This window comes from Pithys albifrons, chromosome 3, assembly GCF_047495875.1.
Source record: "Pithys albifrons albifrons isolate INPA30051 chromosome 3, PitAlb_v1, whole genome shotgun sequence".
NCBI lineage: Eukaryota > Metazoa > Chordata > Aves > Passeriformes > Thamnophilidae > Pithys > Pithys albifrons.
The window spans coordinates 16,880,591-16,902,803 of record NC_092460.1 but is presented as its reverse complement, the minus strand read 5'-3'; the positions used below and the strand labels follow the sequence as shown (position 1 = coordinate 16,902,803).

At 52.4% G+C, this 22,213-nt stretch overlaps 1 protein-coding gene across 3 annotated transcripts in view; it reads left to right on the top strand.

The window, feature by feature from the left end:
- TEX264 (testis expressed 264, ER-phagy receptor) overlaps positions 1–22,213 on the top strand; it is a 37,891-nt gene that overhangs the window by 6,055 nt on the left and 9,623 nt on the right. For all 3 annotated transcript variants that reach the window (XM_071550738.1, XM_071550736.1, XM_071550737.1), the window contains exon 4: positions 1,707–1,928. In XM_071550738.1, coding sequence (XP_071406839.1) covers positions 1,707–1,928 — 222 coding nt within the window. The remainder of the gene's footprint in view (positions 1–1,706; positions 1,929–22,213) is intronic.

The following is a 22,213-nucleotide window of genomic DNA, read 5'->3' as shown; positions in this document are numbered from 1 at the left end:
TGGTTTTAAGTGAACTATTTCCTTTTTTCCCTTGGGGTGGGCTTTACCAGGCAGAAGAGAAGGCAAATCTGCCTTGCTGCTGCCCTTGGGAACATGCCTGTGGGGTGGTGCAATATGAAAAGGAAAGATAAAAGAAGGGAGAAAGTGAACACACCTGGCCCCAGTGGTGCTGCCTCCTGTACCAGCAGCTCCAGTCCTTCCAGCTGTTGCTCCGGGGCTGGGATTGAACTGTCTTTGTTCAGGGCATAAATGGAGATTGCATATTTAAAGGAATTTTATCTGTATTTCCCTTATCTCCTTGATTCATCTGGGCCTTTCCCCATGAATGCCTTTTACTGCTGCCTCTTGCTGTCTTTGGTGTGGATCTGCTTCTCCTTTCCTGCTTGGGGCTGGGCACAGCCCTGTCTGCAGCTCCCTCTTGCAGCACAGGAGGGCAAGAGCGAGCTGTGAGGTACGTCCTCAGCCTGATGGATGCGGCTCTACAGGCTGTTTTTCTTCCATTTACATCTGCTTGTGTTTCCCCCTCCGGAATGGTCCTGCCGTGCGACATCAGAAGGTGTTTAAGGGAAAGGCAGGGCAAGGAGTGCAGCGAGAGTAGTTACATTGCCGAAGGAGGCACTGGTGAGCTTGGCAAAGCAAAGTTAGGGATGAGATTGGGAAGCGCAGAGCAGAGTTCCCTTTGTGGGATTGCATGGGGATGGGAGGTGGTAACACACTGGCCTTGTGTGCATCCTCTCTCTGCTTCACATTGTACCTGTGAGGGCTTTGTGCCATTGGGTACCAAGGGAACTGACTGGATTCTCCTGCCCCCTCCCATGTTCCTTTGCAGTGCTATGGATAAGCCTGAATGGGATTCTGTTAAAATCCAAAAATGAAAGTTGTGGCCTGGGTCAGCCGGAGTCCTTTAGGCCATCACAGTGTTGGGAGCACGCCTCTTCCTGGACTGGGAGCCCAGCACGCCCTGTCTTACTGGGAGGCATCCCCAAATATGGAAAGAGAGCATGTTTTTGGTTTTGCACGTTGTTGGGTTCCAGGACAGAAGTGAATGTGTTTCTCTTCATATTACTACAAACAGCTTGGTGGTTGCCTGTAAGGCTTACCTGCCTCAGTTTTCCCACCCTTAACACTGCCATACTGAGTGTGCTTAGGAGGGACCCAGCAGCCTCTGGATTTCTCTCCATCTTAGTGCCCATGCTGGTTGGTGGTGTGTCCAGGTGGCTGTCAGGTGTCTTCCTTGGGGGTGAGGTGGAGGCAGGCTGGGTGAGTTGTGGTCACATCTCTCAGCCCTCTCCCCAAGTTTCAGAGGTGTCCTGCAGATGGGGATGGTGGTGAGCACATCTCAACTGTTGGGTCTCAGATGGGGAATCAGGAGAGACTCTTCCTGCAGTGACTGTCACTTGTGACAGGTTTGGGTGAGCATCTCAATGGGGTTTAATTTTTCTCTGCTGCAAGTCCCTCTGTCCTCCAAGGAGGGATACAGCACCTTCCCCACTGGCTTGTGCACTTAGACTGGGAGGAGTGTAGATGATTTAGGCCCAGATCTGCCTTGTTTAGGAGCAGACATCTGCTTTGGTGTGCTGAATCATACTGGACTGTTGCATTTACCTTGGTTCACAGTGGTCTCCTTTCTCCATGCTCAGCAGGTTGAGCTTTTGACCAGACTAAGCCTCTCTCCTCCTGACACTGTCTCTTTCCCCTTCGATCAGGTGTCTCCAGAGAAGTGTCGCTTTGCCATAGGCCGAATCCTGAGCGAGGGAGACGCAAAGCCGTCAGAAGAGCAGATCAAACGGTTCCAGAAGTATGGCTTTAAGATCTTCACCTTCCCTGCTCCCAGCCATGTGGTCATGGCAACCTTCCCGTTCACTACACCGTTGTCCATCCATCTAGCAGTGAACCGTGTCCACCCAGCCCTTGACACTTATATCAAGGTAAGCGAGTGTGGCGTGAAGAGCATTGCATGTGTTCAGTGGGCTGTCAGAGGCTTCTCTTCCTGACAGCTGATGGGTCTGCTCTGACGTGTCATCTCTTCATGTCTTCCCTTGGGCACTACCATCAAGATCTTCTCCTTTTCCAATCTGGCAGGTAGTTCCCCAGTAGGGATGTCCTTCCATTCGCTCTGTAGATGCAGGGGTGTCTTTTCTGCTGTTTTGTGTTTATGAGAAGCAAGTTCTTGTCTAATGACTTGCTGCTCTTCTCCTTAACGCAGAGATAAAAGCTGATTTTCCCCTTGAGTCTCATTCTTGTTGTTAGGATCTGGCAGGTATGTGCCCTTCGGTGTAATGCTGCGTGCCATGGAGCTTCTGTTTTGAGTGCCAGCCTCACTCATGAGGCAGCTGTCTTCTGCAGGGACAAGAGGAGAAGCTAGAAACTTTCTGGCCTGTGGGCTTATGAAAATTTTGTTTCAAGCACTGAATTTAAATCTGTAGCCCTTGGCCCTGGCTGGGCAGCTGGTTGCTGTGGGCTGTTTGCCCTTGCCCTTGAGTGGAGTAGGTGGCCATCCCCACTGCTTCTAGTCTTTTTGAAGCCAGTTCTGCTGCCTTGCTCTGTCTGCCAGACCAGCTGTGGCAAGGGTGTTCCCAAGCAGCACATCAGACACAGACACCTCCAGATCCAGGCTTTCCAGAGAGCCAGGAAGGTCCTGGTCAGCTGAGTGATGGAGGGAAGGGACTGCCCTACCTGGTGTGGGAGGATGCTGTGGAGGGGCCAGCACTCAGCACTTGGCTTATCTGACTGTCGAGTTCTGACGCTTTCGTTTGTTCGTGTTGAAACACACTATTTATAAACTTGCTTTTCCTGGCGAAACTCCCAGCCTTGTGGGGGAACCGTGTGAATCCCTCCAGCCTGCGCTGTGCTGTAGGATGGCTGCTTGGGTGCCAGCCCTGGAACTTCATCCAGGGGCTCTTTGCTGACCCTCTTGTCCATCCTGGCCGCAGGCAGCTGCCTGCTGGTACTGGCAGAAGATGAGTAGGTTAGACCACCATCTCATGCTCCCTATGCTGGAGAGCTGATGGAGACCAGAGCCAGTACCCCATTCTCAAGCTCTTGCTCTGCCCTCTGTGTCTCTTCCTGGAGCTCTGATGGCTGTTTTGCTGGAGGGGGTGCCAGGCAGTGCTGCCAGCCCTGCAGCGGACGCGCGGGCGCACACAGAGGGGGCTGGTGTGGGTGGGAGCATCAGGTTGGCTGTGGGAGCGCTCAGTGATGCCAGGCTGACGCTGCCTTACTTGGGGAAAGGTCCTGGCAGCGCATCTGTCACATGAGGGATGGAATTGTTAGAGCTAAAAAGAGAGCCATGGGTTGTTCTGGGAGCACCTGGCAGTGTTTAATGGGAGTGGCCAATTTTGAGTTAAAATAACTGAAGTCAAATGGAAACACAGCACCCACAGCCACGTGCAGAGGGAGGGGACATGTTTCGATCTCTGCCCCAGTGCCAGCAGCACATGAGTCAGGGTGTGTGCCTGTGTCTGTCCAAGTATCCTGCAGCAGAGTACAGCCCCCCTGCCCATCTGGCACTGACCATGGGGACAGAGGCAGGGAGACCATGGGGTTGCCTTGCTGAGTGGAGCAGAGGGGTCGAGGTGCTGCCACTCCCTGCATGCTGCACCATGGGGATGACCTGTCTTTTTTCAACGTGGCATGGGGGACTTTGGAGGCCGTTTGCAGCCATGCCAGCAGCATCCCTGCCGCTTCTTCTGCATCGCTGCTGTGTCTCCCTCAGGCTGGACTGTCTGCACCCCTGGGGCTGTGCTGGCACTTCCTGTGGTAGAAGGATGGGAAGGGAAGGGGGAAACTTTCATGGAACAGGTGACCTGTGCCCGCTTGGTGGTGGGAATGGGGGTTGCCATGGAGACAGCTTCTCCAAATAGCATCCTTCATCCCACCCCCAGAGCCCGGCTCCCTTAAGCAACCCGAGACAGCAGCGAGACAGATTTGCTTTATTTATTTATTTCGTGCTGTGCCTGCTTTGAGAAGGGCACTGTTAATGAGAGCCGGGGGTCAGGCCTGCCGAGTGTGGGTCCCTCCACTGCCCTCCCATCCCGGCAACCAAGGGGAGGAAGGGGGTGGGATGGCAAAAGCCAGGAGGCATGAAAGAGGACTCGGTGGCAGAGATGAAACACCAGCTCCCATGGAGAGAAAGAGAATTAGGTGAAGTGGAGGGAGGATGACATGGCTGTCTAGTCATAGAAAGGAGGTGTGAGAGAACAGGGGATGGAGAAGGAACTGTAGGAGGCAGGGAGAGGGATGGAATGTGAGAAGGGAGAGCGGAGGAAGCTTTGGAGATGCTGAAAATTAGGAAAGAGGAAAGGGAGGAGAAGGGGACTGGGGGGGACACGGAGTGCGAAGGGGCTGAGGGTTTGGGGTCCAGCTAAGGGAACTGGACAGTGAGAAGTGGAGGGAAAGTCAGGGGCCAGAGCTGGAGGAAGTCCCACCACAGCTGGCTCTCTAGCAGCCTTCCCACAGCATTCTCTGAGGTTAACCTGGGGACATCTAGTCCCAAAGGCTGGTGGGTGTGAGGGAGGAGTATGGCTCCTCCTGGACTTGCTGGAACTGCACGGAAGTTACTGGGAGTGCTTGTGGCTCATGCTTACTGAGCAGTGAGGGTGTACTGGTGCCACCTTTCAGCAGGCTGGGCTTTGTGTTTCCCAGTCTGCTGCTGCTTCAGAGGGACAGAAAAAATTAAAATTTATAACAATAATTAAGATTAAGGACTAGAGTGACAGAGTCTCCTTTCATTAGGGTCAGAAGGGAGATGGGCTGGTATAGAGCAGGATGATGTGTTGTGCATCCTTGCCCCCCTGGCTCTTGTGGGGCTTTCGGGAACTGTGGGTAAATAGTTGCAGCAGTCCTTGCAGTTGCAGGTAAGAGGACATCCTTCCCCAGGGATGGTAGGTTGGGAGCCGCTTGCTGGCTAGAATGGCTTTTGGAGAAGCCCAGGAGAGCCTGCTTGGCTTGTTACTCTGAGCGCGGGTTATTTAAGGCATAGACTGAGGTTATTTAGTATCCCTTGAAAGCATTTCTTCTTTAGTATCTCCTGCTGATGCCTCTCCCTGTCTCCAGACAGCTGTGCCCTTCTTTCCTGGGTCATACACTCCTGTCCCATGAAACAGTTGCCTGTCAGACCTGGCAGTCTCAGCTCCTGGGAGCAAAGAAGAGCTCTGACAAAGCTCTTTTCCTGGTGAGGACCCTTTCTGACAGCTCTGGGAGCAGGTTATTCCCCTGTAACCTCCTGCCATTTCAAGGAGCATTTATTCTGGTTTGGGTATAATGAGCTCTCCATGGTGGGCTGTGTGTGCCTGCATCTCTCTGCATCCAAGCTGGCATCCAGCGGGTACTGCCAGGTGGGTGGGCTTGGACCTCCCAGCCCCTGGGCTTCTCTGGCAGCCAGAGAGGTGGCTAATCTCATCTGAAGTGGAGCTGGCAGGTGTCTGCCACTGCAGCCCTGAAAGACTCTGGCTTAAGCTGGCCTTGTTCTCTGGGTTTTTGAATCAGTTTTGTGCTCCCTTCAGCCAAGGAGGATGTGGAAGTGGAGGGATGCGAGTATCATCCTGAACCAGAGCACCAACTGACTTGGCCTCAGGCTCTGCCTAACTTGCAAAACTGAAGTTTAACCTCTTTAGATGGTCTTGTAAATGTATACTCCAACTTCAGTAAAACCTCCAGTTTTTTCCCTTCCCCTGGGCTTTGTATTCACACATTCCCCACTTCTATGGGCTTGTGAATCATTCCTTTACAGTGCACATCTTGGGCAGCAGTGGCTGGTATGGGCTCTGTGATACCCGGAAGGATCTGGGAGGCTCTCAGGTTGGCTCCTGCCTGACACAGGCTGTCATGTTCCTCCACACCTCTGCTCCCCACAGGGGGAGCAGGGTGCTCCACAAGGTGCTAGAAAGACATGGCTTGCTCTTGTTTACAGCCAGGGAAATGGGTTATTCCTTTGACCTCTACCTTGGAGCAAGCTTTGCTCTACTTGTCAGCTGTGGCAGTTTAGGATGTAGCACCTCTTGCCTCTCTCTTTGCTAAGCTAAATATACAGAGCTTGTGAGGTCCTCCACTGTCATATTTTACAATGTTTTCCATGTTTTCTGCTCTTAATTCCTGGCTTCTTTTTTGACTTTTTTTTATACCAGTTTTCTGCTTAGAAAGTTCTCTGACTTGACAGCAGCAGAAACGGATGCTTTATTTCAGCAATGGTCTTTTTGCTGTGGCACACAGATCTCTAGTGATCTTGTCCCCTGCCACAGATCCCCAGTCATGGTTTTGTTCTGAGCCAGCTAATAGCACCTTCAGGTGCATGCCTCTGTCCTTTGATGGAGTTGTAGTTTCTCGATTAAAAATGGGAAATGATGCCAAGTCCTACATCTTCTCTGAGCTTGATTGAATGGCACAGGTGCTGGTTTGTTTATCAGTCAGGCCTGTCCTCCCCACAAAAATAAATCATGTTTGCCAACAGGATCTGACAGCTGTAAATGTGTGTTGGTTGGCATTCATTATGCTGGTTTCCTCTGCTTTCTGGTGATCTAGTCCAGTTGCAGCCACCCTTTATTTTGCCTTGGCTCAGTCTTTTCCTGACCAGCCTGTGCTTGCCAGAGTCAGCTATTTACCCACTGAATGCTGGCAGGTACAGGCTGCTGTCTCTCCTGGGACTTTCCAGCATCTCCAGTTGGCCAGAGATCACCCTTTGACATGCAGACAGCTTGTCAGTGGGGAATTCAGCATGCTGAAATGTGTGTTATCCAGGCCTTGAGCCATGTGCTATATCTTCTCATGGAAGAGCAAACATTTCACTGCATCCTCGGCCTGTGTCATCTGGTTTTGTCCTAAATTCAGTGCAGAAATACACCCTGAACACTCCTCCCTTTTTGCTGGTGCCACTGAGGTGTCCCCTGGCTGACATGTCCAGGATCTGTGCCATCCTTCAAACTCTCCACTTCTACCCAGTGCCCCAAACAGCTCCGTAACATGGATGCCTTTCTGTCTGTGGGGAACTGGGAGCCAACACGTGACCCTGTATGGCAGCTGAACCTCAATGCCCAGCACCCTTGTGAGTATGGCTGCACCTCATCTTTTTCCTCCTGCTCCCCTGACCACAGTGCTGAGGCTGCTGCTCAAATCTGTTGAAAATCCTTTTCTCCCAGATGTTATAAATGAAGGTCTGTGGAGCTGCGTTCCCATTCCAGAACGTTTGTGTTTTAAATGCGGAACAGTGAAGTGATCTTTTTGCTTGGCTGTGTCAGGAGGCTGGGGCTGGGGGTTGGGAGCTGGTAAAACATTTGCAAAAAAGGCTCAATTATTGGGATGTTTTTCCACTTAAATTCTTTCTCCTGGGTGATTTATTTTATGTATTTTGGGCTCTGTGCATGAAGCATTTTTTAATGCCAGCTTGTTGTGTTCAAGCAGTCCAGGCTGCAGTTTGCACGTGCGTGAGATCCAATCACAGTGGCAGCTTCAGATGATCAACTCCTGCCTGAATTTTCCTCCAGAGGTCTAGAAAGTATGACAGATGCCCAGTCCTCTCTGCTGAGGCTGTTCTTCAGTCATAGCTTCATTTGTCCTCATGAACTTCTTTGGTCTCCTGCAAGCTCTGGGGATCATGGGCTGAAGAACACCGTCCAAGGTGGAGGCCTTACTGAGCCAAAGACACTCAAAGCCCCTCCTATCCAGGGAGGAGGAGGAGAGGAGCAGGATACCTTTATCCAGAATTTAGAACCACCAGCCTGGGACTGCGCTGCCCTCAGTGTCTCATCATGTGGTCCTGGAAGGACTCACCCCGATGACCTTCTCCCTCCTTGTATCAATGGGTCTTCCTGCAGAATATGCCTGTGGCTTTCTGGGAGATGGAGCTCCCAACCCACCTCATGCCCTTTTTCCATGCCCCAGGTTGACCATGGGGATCAGTTTGCTGAGAGGGTGCTGGGGAGAGAGGTGGTGCCTCAGCTGCCTGGCTGGTGGGATGGCCTTCAGTTTAAACCCATATGCTCTTGGAAATAGATCTGTGGAGTTCCCAGGAAGACAGGAGGTTACCTGATGCTGCTGATAAGTGATCTTTGCACACCAAATAATAGTGGGGGGAAAAAGTCCTAAAGAGTCATAGAGGATTTGACATGTCTAGCTCATATTGATGAAAGGGATGAGAAGAGAGCTGACAGTGTGACAGGCTGCTGGGCCCTGGGCTGGGAGGCATTTTAAGTAAGGATACAGACTCCAGGGGAAGTCTTTTGGGAGCCCTTGAATGGGTTCCAAGCCGGGCTGTAGGCTGGGTCACATGTGGCTCGTGCACTGTGCGTGGACCATCCCTGGTTACCTACCAGCCTGATTTGGTTGATGTTGAGGATGAGTGCTGGGGTGACTTGGCCAGCAGTGCTGGAGAACACCTTTGGCAGGTGTGTGCTCTCTGCCAGAAACCAGTGAAGCTCTGGATCTTGGGCTGGGTGGGAGGAGCAGGTGAGGGGTGGGCACTGTGATGTTCCAGCTTGAGCCTGTCCAGAAGGTGACATGCAACAGCAGGAAGAGGAGAGGGACCCCGAGGTGTCTGTGCCTTTGTGGACACGTTCATCTCTCACTGACCTGCACTGACAGCTGGTTTTCAGTGGGCTCTGTCTCCAGCAAGGCTGCTCGCTGCTGGTTGGCAACCCCCAGCTGCATGTCACATCACATCAGTTCACGTGTTCGCAGCGACTTTTATATATTAAATATTTTTAGCGACAAAACCATCCAAAGAGGTTTCAGTCCTGCAAGCGTGAGTGACCTCGCCTTCAGCACAGAGCGGGCAGTGGAGGGCAGGATGGCCATGGGGTCAGGCTGGGACCTGAGCCAGGTGGAAGGGAATTTTGGTGGGCAATGTCATTTAACACCACAGGGACCTTTGGACGATGCCCGGGGTCAGGTCGTGCAGCAGAACAGGTCCGTTTAACCTGTGTCTGCAGGGAAACGCGCTCCTCCTGCGTGGCTAATGGAACATATGGGGATCCGGGGCTCTGCGTCACGTCTCCTGCCACTCGCGGCAGGCATCCCTGCTTTCCCATTTCTCCAGAGGAATCTGGCAGCCCCAGGCCACAACTCAACTGCTGTCAACTTCTCCCTGGTCCTTGCAGGCAGGCAGTGAATTAACACTGGCCATGCTTCATATTCAGTGCTGGCATGGCTGACCTGTGCCAGGCACACCAGTGAGCACTGGGTGCTGTATGCTGGTTTCCCAGCCTGTGCCAGTGCCATTCCTGCTTCTCTGCTGCCTTGTGCCTGCAAACACCTTTCCTCTTGCAGGCACAAGTGTGCAGCTTCTGTTTCAGCTCTGCTGTTCTGTTGCGTGGGGGCAGGTGTAAAACTGCAGCTCCGGCAGCATGGCCGATTTGAACAGAAAAGGTTTTCTGACCAGCTTTGAGTTTAAGTAGTTACAAAGGTTCCTTTCCCTGCCTCTGCAGCTGGTGTTGTGTGTAAAATCACTCTTTTTCCCCAAATTTTTGTTGACTGAATGCAAGAGTCTGTCCCAGCAGCAGGCAGGGTACTCCTGGTCCTGGGGAAGCAGCTGATGTGTGATGCAGGCTTCTGGTCACTGTGGCCTCCCCACTTCGTCTTGCTTACAAAATGGGAACAGACCAGGTTGTAAGAGACCTGGAAAAAGAGTCTGGTCCAAGCTTTCATGGGAAAGCAGGAATGGATGAGCTTATCTGGCACCCAGTTGTATCTTGAAAGCCTCTGGTGATGGGGACTCCACCACACCCCTGAGGAGGTTATTCCAGCTGGCAGCTCAGGGTCTCTGCCACCATGGATGCTTTCCTGTGACGTCCAGCATTTCCATCCTATTACTGTCCCAGCTCCTTTTCCAGGAGCTGTTCCAAAGAGCTCCTCGAAGAAAAGCAACTTCAAGCACCTGCCTTCCTATGCACGCCAAACTGTGTGGGCATCCCTGATGGCCCAACAGCCAAAAGTCTGGTCCAGTGCTCTGTCAGCCGGTGGTCCTGCTGGGGGCACTTTCATCCCAGGAGGTATCAGGAAGCCACCTCACTCTCCCAACTGCTGCTTTGGAAAGCTGGGAAAACAGCCTCATAATGACTTAACCAACCTTGCAAAATTATCACAGAGATGAATCTGCTCAGACACAAAGATTTGTTCCTGTCTTGCCTTTGCAGTGGGGATTAATGATCATTGAGGAAGCTGGGGATGTTTCATAAAGCTGTCCAAGGGAGAGAAAGAACTGAAATGGTTTGCCTTGGGCAAGGAGGGACAGTAAAATACTACAGTGCTTTTCTGTCAGATCTCTTTATCGACTCAATCTGCACGTATGCTTTCCCCAGATGTATTTATAGAGAATCCCAGAGGATGCAGTCAGCTCAAAAGGTTTTTTTTGTCAAGCACAGGAGTTGTGTCCTGCTCTTTCCAGCAGCGACAGTGCCCCAAACCTTGGGGTCTTCCCTTCTTCACAGCTAGTCAATTAATTCAAGGACAAGATTGATCTGGCTCTCTGCAATTATTTTAGCTGAGTTCTAATGAGTTTTGTCTGGACAGGTTCTTCCCCATAGCCCTCTGAGCCAGACCTTGCCAGCTGTGCCAGGCTTGAGAAACAGCAAAATGAACCTGATGAAATGCGAATCATCTTCTTAGAAATATTGCTCTTTTCCAGCAAACGCTGTTGGCCCAGTTTCCCTGGCTGTGAAGCTCCCACTTTGAAACCTATGGAGCAGGCAGATAATACATTTGAAAGCAGTGGCATTTTTACCTCCAGAAAAGGGACCATTGTGCTATGACTAACTTGCAGTTTTTCGATTCTAGTTAGATATAAAAAGGATAGGAAAGGCCCCGCTTCGGGGAGCTTAGGAGAATGAAAACATTTCTCTTCTGCACTGAGTCAAAATATGGATGGATGACTCGTGAGGTTGGGTAGTGATCGGATCACAGGGCTGAAAGAACAAAATCAGTTCTTGCTCCTTCTCATGCCATGTGTTGTAGGCAAGGCACAGGCTTTGGGGCTGCACCGGCGGCTGGAGCACCAGAGGGGCATTTGAGCCCAGCTGTTTGCTGTGGAGCAGAGGGTCACACTGAAAGTCCCTTGGGGTCTCCTTTTGATGGGAGATAAATATACACACACACACACAACTCCTGTCATCTCTGCCTGCCTGCAGCAGCTGCTGCCCTGTGGATGCTGTTTGAGTTGATGCCACTGCGTGCTGGTGGCCCTGGGCAGAGGCAGCAGGCTGTTGGTGTCCAGAGCTGCCAGTCCTCATGACCACAACAGGTATGGAGGTCTGTGGAGATGCTTACATCCTGGGGTAGCTTTCATGGGCTCAGCATGTGTTTTTCCTCTCTTTGTGCTGTTGCCTGATGGCTGTCTCTCTGCCCAGACCTGTAGGCACTCACAGCTTTTGGGGAGTGGATGCAGAGTATGGAGAGGTACAATGGTTTGGTGTACACTTGCATACAACCAGTACATCCCATCCTGCTTTGAAGAACAAACACCCAGTACTGAACTCTCTTTGTGCTGAGAGGCTATGGAAAATCATGCTGCCAGTCCCTGTCCCTCTGAACTCCTCTGAGTTTGCTAGGACTGGATTCATCTTTATGGTGTCCAGCTGCCTCAGCTGCAGCTTGCAGCTTGGCCTGTAGCTCCTTGAAAGAGGAAGCTAGAGCTGCGCTTAATTACTTGTTTGCAGGCTTCTGGAGAGTGCCTGTAAGCCCTCAGCTCTAGGATTGCTTTTGTGCCTTTTCTCTTCAGGCATGTGGCAGTTTATTCCAGCCTCTGCTTCAGCCAAACCAGGGAAATCAGAGCCTTTAATAGAAATGTTGGCAGTTTGTAACTCCACCACTCATGCCAGTGGCTGGCAGGGATTACTCCAGATTAGAACTGCCCTGAGACAGTTGATGGAGGTCTGCAGCCTAGTGGGATGTTGAGCTTCCTGCGCTGTTTCCCCTGCTTCATCCTGAGCCACAAGCCATGGCCAGCCTCTTTGCCTCTGTAGCCAGTGTGCTGGTGAGTAATTGTCTGGCCCCAGATGAAGGGGGGACCTGGCCTCGCCCTATTAGATAGGAATGAGGAAAGGCTTTTTTCTCCTGTTGTGAGACCACAGTGGGCAGAGGGGGCTGAGCTCCTGGGGGAATGGCTCAGCCATGAGTCAGCGCTTGTCCTCTGTGACCCTTGAGCTGATTTCTCTCAGGATCTGGTGCAGTGCCTAGTGATGGTAAGACACTGAAGGTACCCATTTACCTCAGGAGTGGATCAGCAGCACCTGATGAAGCAGTGCCTCCAGCTGTGCCAAGGCACCCATCCCAATGTTTGCCTTTCCTGGGCTCCTCAATGCTATGGTGAGTGTGAGGAGGTATAGGCTCTTGCCTGGCTTGAGCATGGGCTCATGCTTTCTGCTGGGTTTGTTGGAGATGTGCTCTCCTTTAGGTAGGGTGCCTCTGCTGTGCCAGGGCTGGTAGGAGGGCTGGGGTTGTAGTGTGAAAAAGGATGTGCTTCTAGCACAGAGGAGAGGAACAAACCTGCCTAAGAAGGAAGATGATGATGGGAAGTCACATCTCCTGGGTACCAGAGATGATTGGAAAGAGGTTTCTGCGCTGACTTGGAACAGAGCCTTGATACAGCTTTTGAGACAGGATCAGCCTCCTTTGGCACTGGGATGACCAAACAGAGACACTGGGGCCACAAAATGGAGGCAGTGGTGGGGCTTGGGATGTGCTTGTCTTCCAGGCCAGTGACATCTGGATTTTGCACATGTACATTTTGCATGGCTGCATTCCTCCTAAAGCTCAGCGAGGCTCTGCTGATCTGAGGCTGAGCTCCAAATTAAATGACACCGAACAGTGCAGCTTTACATTTCAAAGGCTCAGAGTGGAAGGATGCCTTGGACTTTCTGGCGCTATGGAGTAATTGGGATGATTCTTTTTTCAGTGGCTCGTATGATGACCGCTGGGTGCTCACTCCTCAGACAGATGGTTCTACCTGTTCATCTTCTGCTAATGTGAGGAATTATAACAACACTGCAGGGATGGAGTGGGGTGCCAGAACACAGTGCAGTGGGGAGAACAAGTTAGTAACTACTTTGCATCCCTGACTGACTGCTTGTCACAGTGGTAACTTATGGATGGGCACATGTTTGCATTGCAGAACCCCTGCAAACTTCTGCTTCTGTTCTCCCCCTTCCATACACCACCAATCAGAAGATCTTCTGGTATATTTAAAGCTGGTACAGTGTCTATTTCCCTTACCTTTGCAGCTCTGCGAGATGGATCCTAAGGCAAAAGTGTTCCTTGAAGGTCAAATACAGAACTGTAAGGCAGCTGGGAGAGTTGTTGGTCTGGCAGTCGCAGTCCCAGCACTGGGGGCTGTTGCCTTTGAGATGAAACCCAAAGCGGTGTCCTGGCCCTGTGGGGATGAAGAGGATGTGCCATGGCTGATTACAGAACTGCCCTGTCCACAGCTGCCTGCTGGCTTCGTGCATTTGCTGATGGGCTCTGTTCCCACCCCATGTGGTTATAAGGCATCCCTGGAAGGCTGGAGTGAGGAAAACCATGGCCATGTTCCCACTGTGAACACCTGCATTTTCACCCTGCCACTGGATGGCCGGTTACTCTCATTTACTCCTGGGTTTTATTTCTGCTGGGAGCTGATGGCAGCTCCTTGACATGCAGGAAGGTAGATATCTATCATCTGCTGTGGCCAGCTGCTCTGCTTTTCACACTGTGCGGATTCACAGCTTGGGGTAAAGTCCGCCCAGTGATACAGTAACCAGACCGTGAGTTGGCAAAAGCTTATCAAGAGGTCAGTGTTGGAGAAAGACTTGCTCTGGTACTTCTTTGCAGTTCAGGAGAGGAACAAAGCGAAAGCGTCTGTTGTGGCAGCAGGAGCTGCCTGATGCTGTGGGCTCACAGTGGAGGAGGCAGCCATCAGCTCCTCTGTTCTTGCATCTTGCTCTTCCCCTCTCACATGCATCTCTAGGTGCTATGTTCACTTGTCCCTCCCATGCTCAGTTCTTTCCACCCTGAGAAGCCCTTGCCTGCATCTCCCACCAGTTCCCCTGCAAAGCTGGTTTTCCCAGTGGGAGCTACTTTGGGACCCATAGCACTAGATCACCTCTGGCCTTATGCTGTTCCATGGGGCTCAGGACCAGTGTCCAAATTGCTCCCCTCTCTCTAGCCAAGACCCAGCGTGCTCCCTTGGACAGAGCTGCAGCAGGCAGAGTACAATTCCTGCCTGTGACAAACTGCAGCTGCTTGGAAAAGGGCAGATGGGGACAGAGGTGCAGATATGCTTCCCCAAAGTCCTCCCCATCCTCCAGGTATCCAGAGCTTGAGGGAGGACATAACAAGCACTGGGAAGAGGAGGGATGTCCTCCAGGTCTCAGAGGGCACTAATGGGAATCTGTGGCAGCTCTGGAGGCTGCAGCATTACCTGATGTCCTGCCATCAGTGATGTTACATAGGGCTGTGTATGGTTTGGGGTACCTGGGAGAGGAGAGCAGGGGTGGAGATGGGGAGTTGGCTCCCTGGCAGGGACAGATCTGGAAAGCTGAGCAGCACGTGCATCTCTGCAGAGTCACTGGCTCATCGAGCACGTCTGGGAGCACATGGGACCTGGAAAACCACAGGCGTGTGAAAGGGCAGAGTAAGGCTGGGCTCTGTCCTTGCCTAACTGCTTTGATTTCACCTCCTGATTGATCTGCACAGTCAAACTGATGATCCAGTGCTGGCAGAGGAGCAGCTGCCAGACTGCAAAGGTCGCAGAAAGCAGCTGCTCCCCTCCCCTGCTGCCTCTGTTGCCAGCAGAAGAGCCTGTCTTTGGAGGCAACTCGCTTTGTGTCCCTGCTGGCACTGCCAGCCATTGTCTCCCCGCATGCCCAGCACACCGTGGGGCTGCGCTCAGCAGGTGCTCTCCTCTGCAGACTGAGGTAATGAACCCCCTGGGACTCCTGCATCAGGGTCCCTGGTGGGCCAGAGAGCAGGAAGTGAGGGCTGCAGAGGAAAGGCAGGCGCCCAGCCTCACCTTGCCTCCCCTGTCTGTTCTGAGCAGGACCAATGGTCAGCACGTGCAGTCGCCGAAATGGCGTGTCCTGGCTGGAGCTGTCCTGAGGTCCCTGGTGAAGTTGCCTGGTGCTGCTTGTTTGCCTCCCTTACCCCTTCCTTGTCTCTCCTGCATCCCCACCTCCTCCTGCATTGCAGGCAGCCTGCCCATCTCTGTGCGGTACGCTTTCTGCCCGCCAGCACTGTTTGTTTGCGCTGGGGATTTCCTTGGGCGAATCGTTACTGCCGCTGGCATGCGGTGGCTGGAGGCTCTGGGGGCTTCGTTAGCCGAGCTCCCTGGAGGAATTGTCATCACACAGGGGCTTGACAGAGTTTCTGGCTCTTTGCCCTTTGACTTGCAGCATTTCCGCCTTTTTGGGGAGAGGTGCAAGCTCTTGGACGTGGGGGTTTGCAGGCAGTTTTACTGGAAGCCTGTAGGGAAATGCCTCTTGTTCACTTATAAACATTCAGGAGGGAACTTGTCCCGGGCTCTGGCTTTAAAACAAGGGACTGTCTGTCCCTGGGGCAAGGGAAGGAGGAGCAGGTGGAGCAGTGAACTGAGGGTGAGTGGTGGACCATGGATGTGTGTCTTAGAGCAGGATCTCTGTCACCTAAGTCAAGCCTGCATTTCCCTGAGCAGGAGCTCAAGCAATCTTTCTCCACTGTTGGCTGCACTTAGCTGATACCTTGGAAGATCCTCCTGTCCTGGAAACTTGCTCTCTGACATCAGATCTGCCAATGTGTTGTACTTGAGATGTGCTTATGGATGTCATGATCATCTTGCCTATTCCTCCTCAGAAAACCAGGCTGAAACCTGCTTGATCTTTCTCTTTGGTGACTTTCCTTTCCTTCCAAATGAGGTCAATAAGCCTGACAAGAAGTCCCTGTGGGTGGAGAGGGAAAGGACTATTTAGTCTGGGAATCAGGCATTTGCATTGTGGCTTTGCCCTGGGCTGCTGGTGGCTTTATCTCTGCAAGTTCAGCAAGGTTAGGTTCTTCAGCTTCCCTTTTTGGCTTTCTCAGCTCTGAAGGGATGGTGTGAGGCTGAGCTTAGCTCATCGTGAAATATATTCCATGTAGCCTGGGAACTGGGGGCGTTGCAGAAAGACAAGGTTGTTCAAGGAGGTAGGAAGGGACAGCAGGGTATTTATTCCACTGTACCATTTTCTTCCTGGGGGTATTAATGTGGCACGTGTCCTGAGTTTGTCCTGGTGACAGACAGGATGTGGAAGAGCAGCTGGAGATGTCTGCAGTGTGAAGAACAAGGGGAAGGGATTGAGATTTGGAAGGGGTACCCAGTCCTTTGGCTTGGGAGACTGAGAGCTCCCACATACTGTGGACACCAGGCAGTGCTGCTCGTGCTTCATCTCTGTTGCTTTGGCTTTGCCACACAAGGGTTTCATCACAGGACCTGTTACAGGAGAGGACATGTGTGAGAAGGCTGGGAATGAAAAGCGCCCACTGGACATCCCTGTTGGAGAAGGGCAAGTACTCAAGCAAGTGGTGGCTCAGGAGAAAGCCATCAAGGTGTGTTGGGAACATCCACCTGGATGAGGAGCCCTCCAAGTTAGCCATGGAAGAAGATTTCTCACCACAAGAAACCACCTGCTGTTGGGTGTCTTGGGGCAGGGTGGGGCAGCTTACTCTACGTTAGGGCTTACCCTCCCTGCGAGCAACCTAATGAAGACAGGTTTCAAAGAAGCTTTTCTTACCTGCATGGTGCCCCACACAGTGTGGGAGGCTGTAGTGCAGTGGTTTGCCTGGCCAGGGCAAGACAACAGGAGAACATCTTGGTTGACGATCCCTTTCCTGAAAGGCTCTGCCACAGCTGCTGCTCCTGGCAGCCTTGACGAAGCAACAGAACAGGCAAAGTGATTTAGCATCACTCCAGTCATCCATGATGGCAGAGATCATGACATCAACCCCTTCAGCTTTGTGATTAATGCTGAGGAAACATCCTCTGAGGGCTGGGAGGAGAGTGTTGGTCCCTGGAGATCTGCTCTCTGAAGCAGAGGCAGCCCTCTCCAGCTGTGGTCCTCCTGTCCCACAGTCTCACTTGCCTCCTTTTGTGTGCAGCTGTGTGCTCCCATAATGATGGAGTTCCTAGCAAGTGGGACAGGAATATAGGACTGGTTCCTCAGGGGAGGAGAGATTATGTGGATTTACACAGATTTTGTCTTATCATGAAAATCCAGTGTTTGAGCTTTCAGAGTGGTTAAAACCAAAGACTCCTTTAGAGAGCTAGTGTGTAGCTGTGACGGTGAAGTTGGAGGAGAAAATGGGTTGTGGTGGGGTCTGGTGGGAGGAAGAGTGTGAGAACATATAGTGGAGCTCTGGGAAGCTAGTGAGAACCGTCTGCCCAGCTAGCTTCACTTACCCATGGTGATTATAGGAGCAAGGCAGAACTTGGGGAACATGGAAAGCACTGAGTCTTTAGGAAAATTTATCTTTTTAATGCAAAAGTTTGCTTCACTTTTGAAACTCTCTGCTCCAGGACTAATTACTACCAAATAACCATAACACCAGGGGGGACCAAAGACCCATGAATTGTGTGTGTTTGCACCATCTGCTCCTTATTCTGCAGGTAACATTTCCCTGGTTGGGGGCCGTAGGATACATCCCTGGAAGCACATGGACTAACATACCTGAGCATGTCTGGGCTGACAGCTTTGTCTGGGGTTTGTCCTTTCTCCACGCTGGGGGCTCTCGCTGATCCTGGATACTTTCTGTAAGGTTTTATCTCACTGGGAGTAGCTGGTGGGGGATGCTCCTTTGTGTGCTGCAGGAGGAGGTCCAGAGCATGTCTGTGCCTGCAGCGAGGCAGTGCTGGAGCTTACTCCCTGTTGTTGGAGGACAGGGTGGAATCCCCCACCATGCCGGAGAGGAAAATAGTGTTCATGACTGACAGCAGCTTCCAGCAGTGACCTGGGAGCCTATGCCTGGTCCTTACCAGCCTTCTCAGGGTGCTGGCACCTCACAAATCCACCAACCCACCCGGGCTCATTCCCTTGCCTCTCAATCTGGCCGTGCCTGGCAGCAACCACTTTGCAGCTCCAGCGCTGGAAGCCGTGGGAGCAGCTGGGTGATTTGGCCCCGGGAAGCACAAGCAGGCCAGGTGTAAATTGCATGGCGGGCTGCCTTCACTGAGGTGAAAATGAAAACTCTCCTGGCTATCAAGCCCGGTGTTTCACAGCTCCCATGGTACAAATGCACTCCCTCTCACTGCTGGGGAGAGGATCTCAGGGGGCTGGCTGATTGTCACCTGCCTGTCCCGAAGCCACGGTGCTGCTGTGTTGGTAGGGCAGTGTGTCCTGGTTGCAGGCAGGACAGGTGTCTGCTCTGGGAAGGGGGTAGTGTGCTAGAGCTGAGGGGAGGGAGGGATGCTGATGGCGTGGGAGGTGCTAATTGCTAGGCACTGTATTCTGATACCTTGAGGATTCCTTATCCTTTGGCGAGATTTGTTTTCTGCTGCTGTAGTGCTGGTGGTGCCGTTCATTCTTCCTGCTGGCTGACGGAAATGGCCTTTTCTTGATTGCAATAATATCACCTTCTGTTTCTGAACCACCTTGCAGCCCAGAGGATTTGAAAGTAAAGTGCATGTGCGTGGGAGCAGCCTCACCACCTCTGAAATGTGAGTTTCTCCAGGCTGGGAAGCAGCAGCTGTTCTGCAGCCCTTGGCAGCCTGGTATTGGCAGCTGTGCCGTGTGCTGGAGCTGGCTCTGAGTGCCATCGCACCAGGAGGCAGGGCCTGCCCGGCTCCACGTGCACCCAGCTTGGGCTGTGAGCTGAGATGTTGGGGTTTCCTTAATGCCTGAGATATTACTGGTCCAAAGCATGTCTGCCTGCCTCTCCCTCCAGCAATGTGTCCTCCCTTCTGCCCAAACCATCCCTTGGGCCGATGGCTCCTTCCCTGCCCCTGCCTGACTTCTGCCCCTTGGTGGGCAGCCCCAGGCACCCAAGTTTTATCCCTGTCTCCCATGGTCAGGCTGTGACTCAGCAGGGAGGATCAGAATCAGGATTTGGTTTGACAGGGACCTTCAAAGGTCATCCAGTCCAGCCCCACTACTGTGGGAGCCCTTTCACTAGACCAGGTTGTTCAAAGCCCCATCCAGCCTGGCCTTGAACACTTCCAGAGATGGGGAATCCACAGCTTCTCTGGACAACCACTTCCATTGCCTCACCACCCTCATCAAAAGGCATTTCTTCCTTGCATCCAATCTAAACATGCCCTTTTTCTGTTTAAAACCACTGTTCCTTTTTCTGTCACTGCAGGCTCTGGTAAAAAGTCTACATCTCTTACAAGCCCCCTGTAGGTACTGAAAGGCTGCAATGAGGTCTCCTTGGAGTCTTCTTCAGGCTAAACCACCCCAACTCTCTCAGCCGGTCTCCATAGGTGCTCCAGTCCTTGAACTGTTTCTGTGATCTCTGGACTCACTCTGACATGTCCATGACTGTCTCATGCTGGCAACCCCAGAGATGGAGACAGTATTCCAGGTTGGGTCTCGTGAAAGTGGAGCAGAGACAGAACATCCCCCATCCCCTCCCTCAGACTACTGTCCATGCTGCTTCTAGTGTAGCCCAGGAGACATTTGGCTTTCTGAGCTGCCAACACACATTGAAACCAACTTTGAAACCTGGGGAGGAGGGGATACCTATGTTTTTTTTGCTTTCATCATCCCAGATGTGGGTCCTAAGCAGAGTTTAACCTCAAGCTTCTGTCTGGGCAAGGAGAAATAGAAACAGGGACATCCCTAGTCTGGGTATGGCACAGAGGGATGGCGCAGCAAGGAGTCTGACCCCTGGCTGAACTGGGAAACTGCTGAAGGGTGCTGGATGCTGTGCAAACTGAATTGCAAAGCCTCTCTGGACTACCTAGCGCTTATGTTCTAAGATAAGCAAAGCCTCTCTGGACTACCTAGCGCTCATGTTCTAAGATAAGCAGGGATGACACACCAAACGTGGAGGTTGTGAGGAAGTGAGGAGGATGTGGCACACAGTGCGCTCCCTCCAGTCCTCGCTGGCAGCTCAGTTTCAGCTTTTAATTTTAGCAACTGATTTAGGGCCATTCAGCTCCAAGTGGTTTTGTTGTTTCTTTAAAATCCTTGGGACTGAAGCGTCCGACCCCATCAGTGAGAGGATGACTGCCTCCAGCTGGAAGGAAGATACGGGGGAGTTGTGTTGTCTGACCAGGCAGGAGTTGCTGGCGTGTCAGGACAGGGCTGATGGGTGCCGTGGGGGTCTCCGCATGCTCTGCCAGGCACCAGCTGACTTGCCAGCACTCACCGAAGCAGCCCAAGAGCCAGCTGAGCCCTCCAGGTGAGGGGAGGCTCGTGGCTGTGAGGGTGTGATGATACTCTGACTGGTTGGGGGGGGTGCTGGTGAGACCCCCCAGCTTAACCATCATCCTGTGAGCCGTGCCAGGGAGTCACCGTGGGGAGTCAAGGGAAACTGTGGGAACAGAGGGCTTGTAGTCAGAAGTGGGGTGAGGACAGTAGCTGCCACCTCACTGCCGTTCCGGCAACTCTGGAAGTGTTCTGGGATCAGCTGGAGCCTGATTGCCAGTGTGCCCGGGCATGGCGGGGATCCAGAGAGCATCCACAGGCTTGTTTGTGGTCTCCTAACAAGACAAATTCTTCCAGGAGTGGGAGATGAAACAGATCCAGTTGGTGACATTTGAATTCCTGAGCTGATGAGCCTGACAAAGTGACAAAGCCAGTCCCTGCAGTGCCCCAGCTCATCTTCTGCTTCCCAGCAGGTGCTGAGGGGCACAGTGTGACATGAGCACCCTGCTGCCTCCTTCCGCCTGTGCACACTTCTGCTGGGATTTTAATGACTGCAGGTCCTGTCTCAGCCACCTTGTCATTTGTCCCATAGCCCTGAGGTTGCTCTCCTGCCCAGCCAGAAAACTGGGGGCATCTTCCGTCTGAGAGTCTGTGCCCAAGCCATTCCATGGGCAGATGATGGTGTCTGTTCTTAGGACAAGTAGGAGGAGGAAAATTTGTGCTGCCAGCGAGGTGTCACCTCCTGCTACTGGGGAATGTCTCCCAAAACGCTGGTTTGGTGCACTGAATCCCATGCTTCGCATCCTTGGTACAGGGTCCCGCATGGAAATAGCTTTGTGCTCTGCGCTGCCACGTCTGTAGGAAGGGAAAGTTCCCAGCACAGGCTGAGGGAAGTGGCACCACATGACCTTGTGGAGGGATGATTCCCCTTCCCTGCCCTACTTACTGGTCCTGCTGTCCTAGCCCACAGCCTGACACTGTGTTGGTGTCCCACTGTTCACCTCTCGCTGAGCTCCTCCGCCCATGTGAGACAGCATTGGATTTGACTCCAGGGCTCTGCTTTGCAAACTCTGCATCCCCCTTGCTGCTCCATCTGTTGGCTTAGCAGCACAGCTAGTGAGGGGCTCCCTCCTCAGCGGCAGTGCAGCATTGCCTGTTGAGCCTCTGTTGTTTTGCCGTGTTGTTGAGCCTTTGTTAATTCACTCTCTGTTTATGCCTTCGCCTTTGGACTCTGCTCTCCAGTCTCTCCAGCTGTTTCTTTGACTTGCAGCAGCCCTGCAACCTTTCTCTCTGCTGGGATAATCCCAGACCCACTCGGTCCTTTGCTGACACCAGCCTCTTGGTTGCACTTGGTTGCAGTTTGCTACACTGTGCTTGCCTGGGCTTTGCCTGCTTCCTAATCATCTTTGGGATGATCACAAGGCTTATCTCCCTGCCCCACTTTGGATGATCCCCTTGTCCATTTTTTGGATGATCCTTTTCTCCCTTTCTATTGTCATGGCTCCCCATCTCATTGTCTCTGCCCTTTCCTCCATTCTTCAGGCAGCCTTATCCCTTTGTCCTAGGCTGGATGGGACAGCATTTCCAGCTGCTATGTCCGGGCTCCATCCCAGGAAAGTCGTCCTCTCCTGAGCTCACCTGTTAGTGCTGAGCTCTGTAGCAGCCCTGCCAGGAGCTAGGTTTCTCTGGGAACAAGTGCACAAGCAGAGGTCAGCTCACTAGCCTGGCTCCCAACTTGATCTGTACAGGCATAAATTACCTTCCCCAGGTCTTGTTTCTACCCATTTCCTTTTGGGAAAAACCCTTGATGAAAAGGGAAGAAGTCAGGTATTGTAGCTGTAATGAGTGTGGGTATGGATAGTGAGTGTCCGGCCACTTCAGTGTCATCCCACCAACCTGATCCTCAGCCATGGGCTTTGGCTCCAGGGCATTTGGGCTCTTCT